This window comes from Salarias fasciatus, chromosome 11 (assembly GCF_902148845.1).
Source record: "Salarias fasciatus chromosome 11, fSalaFa1.1, whole genome shotgun sequence".
In the NCBI taxonomy this organism is placed as follows: Eukaryota; Metazoa; Chordata; class Actinopteri; order Blenniiformes; family Blenniidae; genus Salarias; species Salarias fasciatus.
Window position 1 is genome coordinate 34,382,349 of NC_043755.1, and position 13,842 is coordinate 34,396,190.

Below are 13,842 nucleotides of genomic sequence, written 5' to 3' on the forward strand. Positions count from 1 at the left end.
AACGCTGGAATCAGTTATTTCTCTTCACCAATGGGGGAAAATGTCGACATCCCTGTTCCTGTCCCTGCTGCGTCTGTGTTCAACTACAAAAGCAACTTAAAGAACAATTTAATGTTGTTATATGTGACCTGATCCAAACAATGACAGACACAGGAGATACCTGGGGATTGCTGTTTGATTTATTCTTTCTTTATATTTTGTAGGATTTCTGTTTTTTTTTCTTTTCTTTTCTTTTCTCTTTATTTTTCTTTCTCTACTTTTGTGCTGAATTTTATGTCATCTTCTTATGTACGACTTTTTCATGGTCATTTCTTTTTTTTCACTTTGAATTTGTGCAGGAGCAGCATTTATACAAGCTTTTTGGCTTTTTTTTTCCTTCCCATGCACACAGTCATATTGTTTTGACTATATGTGCGAAAAAAAAAAAAATAATAATAATAACGCCATGTCTACGGCGGACAGCCTGTCCTGTCCTGTGGACATCCCGTCCCGTCCTGTCCTGTGGACATCCTGCTCTCTAACGTCTCACTATAAAGCACACGAGTCTCTCGCTGGGAATTTCTCCCTCCTCAGAGCGATCTCCCACTTCTTCCTCACGTTTCTGTCTTTAGGAAATCTGCTAAATGAAACAGGAGATCAACACAAAATAATCTTAAAAAGAGCTCACCTTCTTCCTTTTTCTTTTTATTTTATTCCTTAAAGTTTCTCAGAACCTCTCGATTCTCATTTTTAAGTTAATGCAAATCTGTTCCTAAAAGTTTCTATAATTGTGAATAAGCGAGCTGGATGCAGACGCCTCTGCAGTCAGGTGTGATGTTAAAAAAAACAACCTTGTTGTTGGTGGAGCGCTGCTCGCTGCCGTCCCACACAGAGCTCCGGCTGAATCCCGCCCAGGACCGGAGCGTCTGCGCCGCTCCACCGGACCAAGATGGCGGCCGTATTTCTCCCGAGCGGGGTCGACTCTTCATTCTGTCTGTGGGGGGCACAGTCAGAGGCACGTCCCCTCCGCTGGTTCAGCTTAAGTTTCAGTTTCATTTTCAAAAATGTGGTGTGGTGAGACAAGGAGGAAAAAGACAGTTTTCAAATCTGAACGTCTTAATGATTCTACGGCAACAACACTGCTACAGCCACCCATCCGGGCCCCCAAAGGCTGGATCCTCTCCCGGGGGGGAGTGGTTGTTCCTCTTGTTGGCGTAGACAAAAGTAAGATTTCAGAATTTTGTTTGAGTGTGTATTTCCTTAAAAGTGGAGTGCGCAGTTGAGGGAGGTGACGGAGTGTTTCCCTGCTGGGCTCACTGAGGCGCCTGCAGAGACTCCTTTAAAGTGAAGCTTGCATAATATGATTCCTTTAAACTGCAGGTTCAGACGGGTTCAGGTTTTCAGGTTTGGAACTTCGTGTGATTTGGTTTCAGACTTTAGACTCGATTCTGAAGGATTTGAGACTCGCTATGGTCTTGATTTAAAACCTGGTTTTAAACTGGTTCCAGTCTTGATTTCAGACTTCAGATGAATCTTTCATCCTCCTGCAGGCTGGTTTTCCTGGTCTAACTGGTCTCTCTGGTCCCAGTCATCTAGGTGGTCTCGGTGGTCTCGGTGGTCTCGGTGGTCTCGGTGGCCTCGATGGTCTCGGTGGCCTCGATGGTCTCGGTGGCCTCGATGGTCTCGATGGTCTCGGTTGCCTCGATGGTCTCGGTGGCCTTGGTGCCGGTCTCTGTGGACAGTAAGACCGGGACCAGTCCTCGGTCCGTCTTGTTGAGGACGCAGTAATGGCTGCAGCAGGTCTGAGGAGGTGGACTGGACCCGGGTCCTTCACTCAGGATTTCTTCACAGCTGGTTTCTAGGAAGTCCTCCTCCAGAGGGGGGACCTCGTCGGTCCCGTCGAGTCCCGGACTGAGTAGAGCCGCGGGAACGTTGAACTGGTCCGTCCCGGGGATCCCCACGTAGGCGGTCTGACCCTGAGCCGGACTCAGCTTGGTCAGTGGAGTCAGGAGGAGGTCCAGGGTCTGATCCGGGTCCTTCCAGACCGCTTTAGGAACCACAGACACCCTGGTGAAGACCTCCTCCCCCTGCTGTGTGAACACACACTTCCCTGGAGGCGAGAGCCAATCCTGGAACAGTCCAGAGACCAGGTTCAGGATCAGAAGATCAAACATCGGCTCAGATTCAAGAGGACCTGAACAGGGTCCTGGACCCGATTGAGGTCTAGGACTGGGGCTGAGGGGGCGGAGTCCCGCCAGCGGCTCACCTGGACGTGGACCTTCTGGAGGAACTGGGCCGGGGACGGGGTCCGGTAAAGGGTCTGGATCTTCAGCCTGAAACAGCAGAACGCTGAGAACCGGTTCTGGGTTCTGTACGTCCGTCAACATCTTCAGACTGTTTCTCCAAAATGATCAACTCAGCTTTTTTTTGTTTTTTTTTTTGTTTTTGTTGTTGTTTTGTTGTTTTATACGGAGCCCCGGACATGACATGGTAAAAAAAATTAAATTGTGGCCACGAATTACTAATTTGTTCCCACGAATGACGCATCCCGTTGATTCACTGAACAGTCCAGTGAAGCCAGCAGCATGTTGACAGATGTGGACTTTCGGTCTCAGTAACTCTTTAACTAAACGTCAGTGACACACAGAGGGCGCTGCATCCCGCCGCTGTGAGCTGGACCACAGGCTGCAGGCTCATTTCTATTAAAAGTATCTGTCGATCAAGCAGCAGAACCAGTCTTGATTTCAATCAGCAGCCGCGGTGCTGCGGGGTTCAGGGACCGTCTACAGCTTCCAAGAGGCAGCAGCAGGCGGGGGGGGGACCGGAGCTCCCTGTCAGCCGCTCCCTTCGGCTGCTCACCGTCACCGAGTCCAGGCGGCGCCGGAGCCCCTCCGTCGTCGTGGTCTGAGGATCCTCACCTACATCGACGACTGGCTGATGCTCGCGCCCTCTTACCAGGAGGCGGTGGAGCACGCGGCCCAGGTCCTGCACCACATCCAGGTCCTGGTGTTCATGGTGAACCGGGACTAGAGCGCGCTCGCCCCGGCTCGGCACATGGCTCATCTGGAGCTGGACGCTCTCACCATGACGGCCCGCCTCTCCGAGGAGAGACGAGTCTCTCTCCTGTGGACCCTGAGGTCCCTGGTAGCGGTGCCCGTAGCCCGGGTCCACCTGATCAGGACCGTTCTGGGACTGATGGATGCGGCCCACCCGGTGGTTCGGTCGGGCCTTCTGCACATGCGCAGGCTGCAACGGTGGTTCTGTCGCCTCCGCCTCTTGGGGAAGCGGGACGGACGCAGACAGGTCTCGATCCCGCCCCAGGCACGCCAGGATCTCCTCTTCTGGTCCTGCTCTCCTAATGCAGCCCGACTCTGGTCCAGGTTCGGCCACCCGGTGGCAGACTTTATCGCCAGTGCAGAGAACGCACAGTGCCCACTCTGGTTCTCGCTCAGGTCGTCAGACGGACCCCCTCTTGGGGTTGCGTTTCCTCCGGCCCCCCTCTTAGACCCTTTGCTGCACAGGGTGAGGGTGCAGGGCCTCCACATGACTGCGGTGGCCCCGGACACCCCGAGCGCCCAGTGCTTCTCGGACCTGGTCCAGTTGGCAGTCGGAGACCCGTGGCCGATTCCCGACGGGCCCGACGCGCTGCTGCAGGCAGGGGGCGCCCTCCGATCCCTCTCCCTCTCTCCTGGGCGGGAGGCTTCTGGCTTGGAGGCTGAGAGGGTGAGACCAGTAGAACTAGATCTCCCCCCGGCGGTGGTTTCCACCATCCAGAATGCCAGGGCCCCCTCCACTGTCAAGGCCTACAGGTCTCGGTGGCAGCTGTTCACCACACGGTGCTTGGAGAGGGGTCTGGACCCGGTCTCCTGCGCTATCGGTGGAGTGTTGGGGGTTTGGCATGGCTGTGCTGGGCGAACGGCCTGCCTACTTCTTTTCCGCGCCAATCCTGTCAGCTGGGAGGACATTCATCCCGACGGCCTCCGCCTTGGTGAGTACCAATAGCGAAGCCCGTAGGTTGGCTAAGCACCACACCAAGTAGAATTAGTAGTTACTAAACGTAACTCCAGTTCTACGAGTGTGTGTGTGCCCGCCTACCTGCTGGCCCAGCTGCCCTGCTTCCTTTTCTACTGGCTGTTCAGAAGAAGGAAGTGGGGCGGGCGCGCGCTGACTATCTCCCCTTGGTGAGGGGCGTGGCAGTGTGGCAGTGTGCCAGCGCGTAGGGGATTGGCGCGTCGGTTTCGGATTTGTCGCAGTGATTGGCTGGCGCCAGAGAGGAGTACCAATAGCAAAGCCCGTAGGTGGGCACGCATACACTCGTGGAACTGGAGTTACGAGGGGGGACCTAAAAAAAAAACGGAATTTGGTCATAAAATACTAATAATAATGAGTTTCGACTTCTGGCCGTCAGACGTGCTGCAGGTAAGCCTCGTGCATATCTGTGAAAAATCTGAGATCCCAGAGTGACACTGACGTCTGTCAGGCGCTATTTATAGTAACAGAGTGCCACGCCCCTCTGCGATTTCTCCACAGTGGCGACAGAGACTGGGAAGCCAGAGCAGCGCGCGGACATTCAATTAAATTTTGTTTTAAGGTGGAAAAACAGCAGCAGAAACACTCAGCGTGTTGCAGCAAGCCTACAAGGACGGTGCTCTGGGGAAGACTCAGGTCTGGGAGCGGTCCGGCCGGTTTGAGAAGGGCCAGATGTCCATTGAGGATCAGCCCACATCAGGACGACTCCACCTCCCGCACAGCCCAAATCCTCGGGGAAATTGAAGCGGCTGTGATGGCGGATCGACGCCGGGGCGTTGAAGAGCTGGCTGATCTGACGGGGGTCTCCTGGGGTCCCTGGAGAGGTGGCTGATCTGACGGGGGTCTCCTGGGGTCCCTGGAGAGCTGGCTGATCTGACGGGGGTCTCCTGGGGTCCCTGGAGAGCTGGCTGATCTGACGGGGGTCTCCTGGGGTCCCTGGAGAGGATCATACGCCAGGATTCGGGGCTGCGCCGGGTCTCTGCCAAAATGGTGGCACACGGCGCTGCGCGTCACGCAGTTTCTGACGGAGAATGGGATGACTGTCCTCCCCGATCCAAATCATTGACCAGATCTGGCCCCGTGGGACTTTTCCTTGTTCCCCAAGTTGAAGAAGCAGCTGAGGGGACGGCGGTTTGCAGACGAAAAGGAGGTGCAAAAGAAACCGCAGCAGGTTCTTAAAGGCACAATTACACACAAGTTTTTCCGAAGCATTTGTGAAGTGGGAGACACGGCTGGAGCGCTGCATTAATGCAAATGATCGTTTAGAAGGCGATGGTGGTGTTTTATTTTGAAATGTAAGAAATAAAAAGTTACAACCAAATTCTGGTTTCTTTTGGGTACGCCCTCGTACATTTAGTAACTGCTGATCCCGTGGCCACAATTTAATTTTTTCTTCTTTTTTTTTTTAACCATGTCATCTCCGCGGCTCCGTCGTTTTACTAATGATTCAGTTAAAAACTGGAAAAAAAAAAAGTTCAGTTTAAAAACATGAAGCTTCGTTTTCGGTGATCTGATTTATTATTGATTCAGTTTCCACAAAATTCTAGTGAAAGAAATATTTGTGTGTGTGTGTGTGTGTGTGTGTGTGTGTGTGTGTGTGTGTGTGTGTGTGTGTGTGTGTGTGTGTGAGAGAGAGATTCAGTACGTTTGTTGTAACTTGATTTAACGTGATTTCAAAGTTTGAAAACCCAGAGCTGGTCTCAGAGTTTTTCTGTCGTCGTGGAAACGGGTTTGTCACCTGGCAGCAGGAATGTTGACGACGACCAGCGCCGCCGCAGCGACAACACACACCGGGACCAGAACCTGGACCAGAACCAGCAGGACGCTCTCCCCGTCTGCACCCAGAGAACCCAGAGTCTCACACACACACACACACACACACACACACACGCACGCACGCACGTGCTCCCGGGATTCTGACCTTCCGCTCCGTCCGTCCAGCAGGTGGCGTCGCTCCACTCGCTCCACTCGGCCAGGATGTCGGACCGGACGCACCGGTACCGGGCCTTGGCGCAGAACCCGGAGTGAGGTTCCACCAGAACCTGGGTGTTCGGAACCGGGCTGACGAGGACCTGCTGGAGACAGGGGCAGTTACCAAGGTCTGGTCCTGCTCTGGGTTCTGGTTCTGCTCTGGCTTCTGGTTCCAGTCTGGGTTCTGGTTCTGCTCTGGCTTCTGGTTCCAGTCTGGGTTCTGGTCCTGCTCTGGGTTCTGGTTCTGCTCTGGCTTCTGGTTCCAGTCTGGGTTCTGGTTCTGCTCTGGCTTCTGGTTCCAGTCTGGGTTCTGGTTCTGCTCTGGGTTCTGGTTCCAGTCTGGGTTCTGGTTCTGCTCTGGGTTCTGGTTCTGCTCTGGGTTCTGGTTCCAGTCTGGCTTCTGGTTCCAGTCTGGGTTCTGGTTCTGCTCTGGGTTCTGGTTCCAGTCTGGGTTCTGGTTCTGCTCTGGGTTCTGGTTCCAGTCTGGGTTCTGGTTCTGTTCTGAACCTTCTTGCTCACCTGTGCGGTCCGGCTGGCAGGGGCCTGCAGGAGGACCTGGTACTCCAGGGTGTCGGAGATGTAGGTGTGGTTGTCGTAGCGACTCTCACAGCTGATGGTGACGCTGTCGGCGGAACGTTGGACCCGCAGAACCGGCGGCGGCCTCGGCCGGACTGAAAGACACTTCAAAATCAGGAACAGACCCGGAGAACCTGAACAGGTTCCTGAGAGGAAGACTGGAGCAGAGAGAACAGCTGATCCAGACTCTGGTTGGAATTACTCGCCCCTCCCCCCGCCTGGCCCCGCTCCTCCTCCCGTCTGGCCCCTCCCCCCGCCTGGCCCCTCCCCCCGCCTGGCCCCGCTCCTCCTCCCGCCTGGCCCCTCCCCCCGCCTGGCCCCTCCCCCCGCCTGGCCCCGCTCCTCCTCCCGTCTGGCCCCTCCTCCCGCCTGGCCCCTCCTCCCGCCTGGCCCCTCCTCCCTCTTGGCCCCTCCTCCCGTCTGGCCCCTCCCCCCGTCTGGCCCCTCCTCCCGCCTGGCCCCTCCTCTCGCCTGGCCCCTCCTCCCTCTTGGCCCCTCCTCCCGCCTGGCCCCTCCTCCCGCCTGGCCCCTCCTCCCTCTTGGCCCCTCCTCCCGTCTGGCCCCTCCTCCCGCCTGGCCCCTCCCCCCGGCTGGCCCCTCCTCCCGCCTGGCCCCTCCGCCCAGCTAGCTCTGCCTCTCCCCCCACCTGGCCCCGCCCCTTCTCCCTCTTGGCCAATCCTCCTAGCTGGCCCCGCCCCTCCTCGGCCTGGCCCCGCCCCTCCCTGCTCCTCCCTACTGGCCCCGCCCCCTCCTTCCTGATCCCACCTGGCCTCGCCCCTCCTCCCTCCTGTCCCCGCCCCCTCACGCCTGGCCCCTCCCCTCCTCCTTCCTGTCCCGGGCCCCCCCCCCACAGCCCCGCCCCTCCGGTGCTCACTGTGGTACTGGGGCAGGAAGCCGTGCAGCACCAGCCGGCAGCCCGCTCCGTCACACGCCTCCACCTCGTACTCGTCTGCGCTGCCGATGGTGGCGCCGCCGCTCTTCACCCGGCAGTCGCTGACGTAGCGGCGGTGGACGCGCCGCAGCGGGCAGAACACCTCCCGGCCGTGTCTGAGCGCGGAGCAGAGCGTAGCGGTCGGAACGCGGCGCGGCACAGAGGCGTCGGTGGGCGGCGGCCTCGGCGGCGCCCTCACCTGTCGGTGATCTTGAGCTGCGGCTGCCCGTCGGGGTCGCCGCTGACGTTCAGCTCGCACGAGAAGTTGAACCAGTAGTCGTTCACACAGTGTGCGTCCAGCTGTCCTGCAGGGGACGAGTCAGGACGGAAACAGGACGCCTTCAGCGCTAGCATTAGCATTAGCATTAGCCTGATCTGCTACTGTGAGAAAGATTTATTAATGAGGAGCTGAAGAAGTTCTGACAGCACCTCAGCATTAGCATGTTTAGATAGCAGTTAGCCTTCCTTTCAAAGAGCTGCAAGGTAATTTATCTCCTCTGACCTCAGATTATAGAGCATCTTCCTCCTCTGACACCAGTTATAAAGCATCTTCCTCCTCTAAAACCAGATTATAGAGCATGTTCCTCCTCTGACACCAGATTATAGAGCATCTTCCTCCTCTAACATCAGATTATAGAGCATCTTCCTCCTCTGACACCAGATTATAGAGCATCTTCCTCCTCTAATATCAGATTATAGAGCATCTTCCTGCTCTGACATCAGATTATAGAGCATCTTCCTCCTCTAATTTCCAGATTATAGAGCATCTTCCTCCTCTGACATCAGATTATAGAGCATCGACCTCCTCTGACACCAGACTATGGAGCATCTTCCTCCTCGAACATCAGATTATAGAGCATCTTCCTCCTCTGACACCAGATTGTAGAACATCTTCCTCCTCTAACATGAGATTATAGGGCATCTTCCTCCTCTAAAACCAAATTATAGAGCATCTTCTTCCTCTAACATCAGATTATAGCGCATCTTCCTAATCTAAAACTAGATTATAGAGCATCTTCTTCCTCTGACACCAGATTATAGAGCATCTTCCTCCTCTGACATCAGATTACAGAGCATCGACCTCCTCTGACACCAGATTATGGAGCATCTTCCTCCTCGAACATCAGATTATAGAGCATCTTCCTCCTCTGACACCAGATTGTAGAACATCTTCCTCCTCTAACATGAGATTATAGGGCATCTTTCTCCTCTGACATCAGATTATAGAGCATCTTCCTCCTCTAAAACCAAATTATAGAGCATCTTCCTCCTCTAAAACCAGATTATAGAGCATGTTCCTCCTCTGACACCAGATTATAGAGCATCTTCCTCCTCTAACATCAGATTATAGAGCATCTTCCTCCTCTGACACCAGATTGTAGAACATCTTCCTCCTCTAACATGAGATTATAGGGCATCTTTCTCCTCTGACATCAGATTATAGAGCATCTTCCTCCTCTAAAACCAAATTATAGAGCATCTTCCTCCTCTAAAACCAGATTATAGAGCATGTTCCTCCTCTGACACCAGATTATAGAGCATCTTCCTCCTCTAACATCAGATTATAGAGCATCTTCCTCCTCTGACATCAGATTATAGAGCATCTTCCTCCTCTGACATCAAATTATAGAGCATCTTCCTCCTCTAAAACCAGATTATAGAGCATCTTCCTCCTCTAAAACCAAATTATAGAGCATCTTCTTCCTCTAACATCAGATTATAGCGCATCTTCCTAATCTAAAACTAGATTATAGAGCATCTTCTTCCTCTGACACCAGATTATAGAGCATCTTCCTCCTCTGACATCAGATTATAGAGCATCTTCCTCCTCTGACACCAGATTATGGAGCATCTTCCTCCTCAAACATCAGATTATAGAGCATCTTCCTCCTCTGACACCAGATTGTAGAACATCTTCCTCCTCTAACATGAGATTATAGAGCATCTTTCTCCTCTGACATCAGATTATAGAGTATCTTCCTCCTCTAAAACCAGATTATAGAGCATCTTCCTCCCCTGACACCAGATTATAGAGCATGTTCCTCCTCTGACACCAGATTATAGAGCATCTTCCTCCTCTAACATCAGATTATAGAGCATCTTCCTCCTCTGACATCAGATTATAGAGCATCTTCCTCCTCTGACATCAAATTATAGAGCATCTTCCTCCTCTAAAACCAGATTATAGAGCATCTTCCTCCTCTAAAACCAAATTATAGAGCATCTTCTTCCTCTAACATCAGATTATAGCGCATCTTCCTAATCTAAAACTAGATTATAGAGCATCTTCTTCCTCTGACACCAGATTATAGAGCATCTTCCTCCTCTGACATCAGATTATAGAGCATCTTCCTCCTCTGACACCAGATTATGGAGCATCTTCCTCCTCAAACATCAGATTATAGAGCATCTTCCTCCTCTGACACCAGATTGTAGAACATCTTCCTCCTCTAACATGAGATTATAGAGCATCTTTCTCCTCTGACATCAGATTATAGAGTATCTTCCTCCTCTAAAACCAGATTATAGAGCATCTTCCTCCCCTGACACCAGATTATAGAGCATCTTCCTACTCTAATATCAGATTATAGAGCATCTTCCTCCTCTGACATCAGATTATAGAGCATCTTCCTCCTCTAAAACCAGATTATAGAGCATCTTCCTCCTCTAAAACCAGATTATACAGCATCTTCCTCCTCTAACATCAGATTATAGCGCATCTTCCTCCTCTGACACCAGATTATAGAGCATCTTCCTCCTCTAATATCAGATTATAGAGCATCTTCCTCCTCTAAAAACAGATTATAGAGCATCTTCCTCCTCTAAAACCAAATTATAGAGCATCTTCTTCCTCTAACATCAGATTATAGCGCATCTTCCTAATCTAAAACTAGATTATAGAGCATCTTCTTCCTCTGACACCAGATTATAGAGCATCTTCCTCCTCTAAAACCAGATTATAGAGCATCTTCCTCCCCTGACACCAGATTATAGAGCATCTTCCTCCTCTAATATCAGATTATAGAGCATCTTCCTCCTCTGACATCAGATTATAGAGCATCTTCCTCCTCTAAAACCAGATTATAGAGCATCTTCCTCCTCTAAAACCAGATTATACAGCATCTTCCTCCTCTAACATCAGATTATAGCGCATCTTCCTCCTCTGACACCAGATTATAGAGCATCTTCCTCCTCTAATATCAGATTATAGAGCATGTTCCTCCTCTAAAAACAGATTATAGAGCATCTTCCTCCTCTAAAACCAAATTATAGAGCGTCTTCTTCCTCTAACATCAGATTATAGCGCATCTTCCTAATCTAAAACTAGATTATAGAGCATCTTCTTCCTCTGACACCAGATTATAGAGCATCTTCCTCCTCTGACATCAGATTATAGGGCATCTTCCTCCTCTGACACCAGATTATGGAGCATCTTCCTCCTCTAACATCAGATTATAGAGCATCTTCCTCCTCTGACACCAGATTGTAGAATATCTTCCTCCTCTAACATGAGATTATAAAGATTCTTCCTCCTCTGACATCAGATTATAGAGCATCTTCTTCCTCTAAAACCAGATTATAGAGCATCTTCCTCCTCTGAGACCAGATTATAGCGCATCTTCCTCCTCTAAAACCAGATTATTGAGCATTTTCCTCCTCTAACATCAGATTATAGCGCATCTTCCTCCTGTAAAACCAGATTATAGAGCACTTTCCTCCTCTAACATCAGATTATAGCGCATCTTCCTCCTCTGACACCAGATTATAGAGCATCTTCCTCCTCTGACACCAGATTATAGAGCATCGTCCTCCTCTAAAACCAGATTATAGAGCATTTTCCTCCTCTAACATCAGATTATAGCGCATCTTCCTCCTGTAAAACCAGATTATAGAGCACTTTCCTCCTCTAACATCAGATTATAGCGTATCTTCCTCCTCTGACACCAGATTATAGAGCATCTTTCTCCTCTAGCATCAGATTATAGAGCATCTTCCTCTGACATCAGGCTTCAGAGCATCTTCCTCCTCTGACACCAGATTGTAGAATATCTTCCTCCTCTAACATGAGATTATAAAGATTCTTCCTCCTCTGACATCAGATTATAGAGCATCTTCTTCCTCTAAAACCAGATTATAGAGCATCTTCCTCCTCTGAGACCAGATTATAGCGCATCTTCCTCCTCTAAAACCAGATTATTGAGCATTTTCCTCCTCTAACATCAGATTATAGCGCATCTTCCTCCTGTAAAACCAGATTATAGAGCACTTTCCTCCTCTAACATCAGATTATAGCGCATCTTCCTCCTCTGACACCAGATTATAGAGCATCTTCCTCCTCTGACACCAGATTATAGAGCATCGTCCTCCTCTAAAACCAGATTATAGAGCATTTTCCTCCTCTAACATCAGATTATAGCGCATCTTCCTCCTGTAAAACCAGATTATAGAGCACTTTCCTCCTCTAACATCAGATTATAGCGTATCTTCCTCCTCTGACACCAGATTATAGAGCATCTTTCTCCTCTAGCATCAGATTATAGAGCATCTTCCTCTGACATCAGGCTTCAGAGCATCTTCCTCCGTCAGACTCCTCAGCTCAGAGCTGTAATCTCAGTAATCCTAAAAGCTGTGGGGAGGAAGCCGCCGGGGTCATGTGACTACCTGTGAAGCCGCTGCTCGCCGCCATCAGGCTGAGGCTCCAGACCACGAGCGCCAGCCGCCGTCTCATCGTCGCCGTGTTTAGGACCGGCGCCGTGCCGCGGAGCTCCGGTCGGTCCTGGCTCCCTGGACGGGTCTGACATGTGCGCCTCCCAAGGCGACGAGCGGCTGCCGCTTATCAGCTGTTCCATCGCAGGAAGTCGACCTTTCTCACGTCAGCGCCGCGGTTTTCCCCCGGCGGAGCGCTCTCTCCGAGCTTATCTGATCAGCAGAGCGGCGCTGTGGGCAGGTTACTGCTCACCGCCTCAGCAGCTCCGCTCAGGGCGGCTCCGCCTGGAGAACCCCGCAGAACCAGGCCCAGACCAGAACCCCGCAGAACCAGGCCCAGACCAGCACCCCGCAGAACCAGTAAATGAACTGACACTTTGAGGTTTTGGGTTATTTTGATCCAAACATTCAGAACCGGGGTGAAACAGGAAGTTGATGTCAGACGTTGTAAATATTTATAAAATAGTGAAACGATGCATTTTTAACTGCAGCTCTGTTTTTAAGAAGTTTTTAAGTTTTCCCGCCTCACAGACTCACGGCTCAGTTTGTTTCACGTGACCCACTCGGTTGTTCCACATTTCTGCGTCAGAGCGGAACCGGCGGTTCTGCTGACGTCGTCCTGTCGTGCTGCCCTCTAGAGGACAGACCGGGACCTGTTCTGACTGTCCTCAGCCGCTCCAGAGCCACTGAGCGTGGCTAGCTTTAGCTTTAGCATCACAGGACGGCGCCCCCTGGAGGGAGCGAGGCCTCGTCTGCAGCGTTACCAGGGAAACGCAGCAGAGGCAGGACGTCCCCCCATTTGTCCCGGAATTCAGTCCGTCTCATGCAGGTGGTTCCCCGTCCCTGGACCCGCCTCCCTCCAGGACGGAGTCCAGGACGGTCCTCGCTGCCGGTGGGACGCCCGGAGCTGGAGAACTGACTGGACGTCCTGCTGATGTCCTCCTGTCTCCGTCCTCAGACGTCTCCTGTCCTCCCTGCAGCCGGAGCCTCTGGTGGACCCGGTTCTGCAGCCTTCAGGACCAGAGGACCCGGTTCAGGGACGTCCCTCAGGTCCAGCTGTTCTGGAACCTTTAACTTTGAAACCAGGAGAACGCGGCTCCGGAAGCTTCAGACAGAACCCAGACCTGAAGAAGCTTCGCTCCGGTTCAGAACCCACAACATTTTATCAAACTGAACCCGTTTTTGTTCCTGATTTTAAGTTTTTCTCTTTTCAAGCTTTTTTTTGTTGAAGGTTTTGAAGTTTGAGCTGTTTTATCCATTTTACCTCTTTTTAAACAGTTCTGCTTTTTTCTGCCATATTTCGTTTCTTATGTTAGAAATTGGAGACATTTCAGGTTTTTTCAGCTGCTCTGTCTTTTTTTCCATTTCTTGTGGTTTTGCTGTTTTTACTGGAACCTTCTCTGAACCCTCCTGAGCTCAGAGCGACAAATCATTTCCTGATGTGAAAACAGGCTGAACGCTTCTTCCTGTTTCAGGCGGTGAAGCTTCAGAGGGCTGAAGAGCCACAGGTTGAACACCCCTGGTCTGGACCGTCAGCAGCATGTCCCTCTGTCTCTCACATGTCTGTAGTCTCTGCTCCGTCCTCCCCGGTGTCTTCGTCCAGTTCTAAACAGTGACTCGCCTCTTCACTTCGTCTCCTGGAGCTCGTT

At 51.7% G+C, this 13,842-nt stretch overlaps 1 protein-coding gene across 2 annotated transcripts; it reads right to left on the bottom strand.

The window, feature by feature from the left end:
- Positions 1–417: 417 nt before the first annotated feature.
- On the bottom strand, positions 418–12,322 carry LOC115397352 (uncharacterized). Of its 2 annotated transcripts, none has more exons than XM_030103609.1 (8): positions 12,149–12,322; positions 7,686–7,791; positions 7,430–7,602; positions 6,499–6,650; positions 5,930–6,080; positions 5,747–5,843; positions 2,246–2,312; positions 418–2,108 (listed from the first exon to the last, which is right to left on the bottom strand). In XM_030103609.1, exons 1-8 carry the CDS (start codon positions 12,213–12,215, stop codon positions 1,572–1,574), a joined length of 1,350 nt encoding a protein of 449 aa, XP_029959469.1. In that variant the 5' UTR covers positions 12,216–12,322; the 3' UTR covers positions 418–1,571. The 2 variants fall into 2 exon arrangements, with proteins under 2 accessions (XP_029959469.1, XP_029959468.1); XM_030103608.1 differs by having other exon boundaries at positions 5,930–6,083.
- Positions 12,323–13,842: the final 1,520 nt, after the last annotated feature.

What these genes read in the sequence shown, in the direction of transcription:
- LOC115397352 (XM_030103608.1), bottom strand. Translation starts at nt 12,215, where the DNA reads ATGAGACGGCGGCTGGCGCTCGTGGTCTGGAGCCTCAGCCTGATGGCG. An exon ending in GGCGAGCAGCGGCTTCACAG is followed by an intron (nt 7,792 to 12,148) that starts GTAGTCACATGA and finishes CGTCCCCTGCAG; the next exon opens with GACAGCTGGACGCACACTGT. An exon ending in CAGCTCAAGATCACCGACAG is followed by an intron (nt 7,603 to 7,685) that starts GTGAGGGCGCCG and finishes CTCCGCGCTCAG; the next exon opens with ACACGGCCGGGAGGTGTTCT.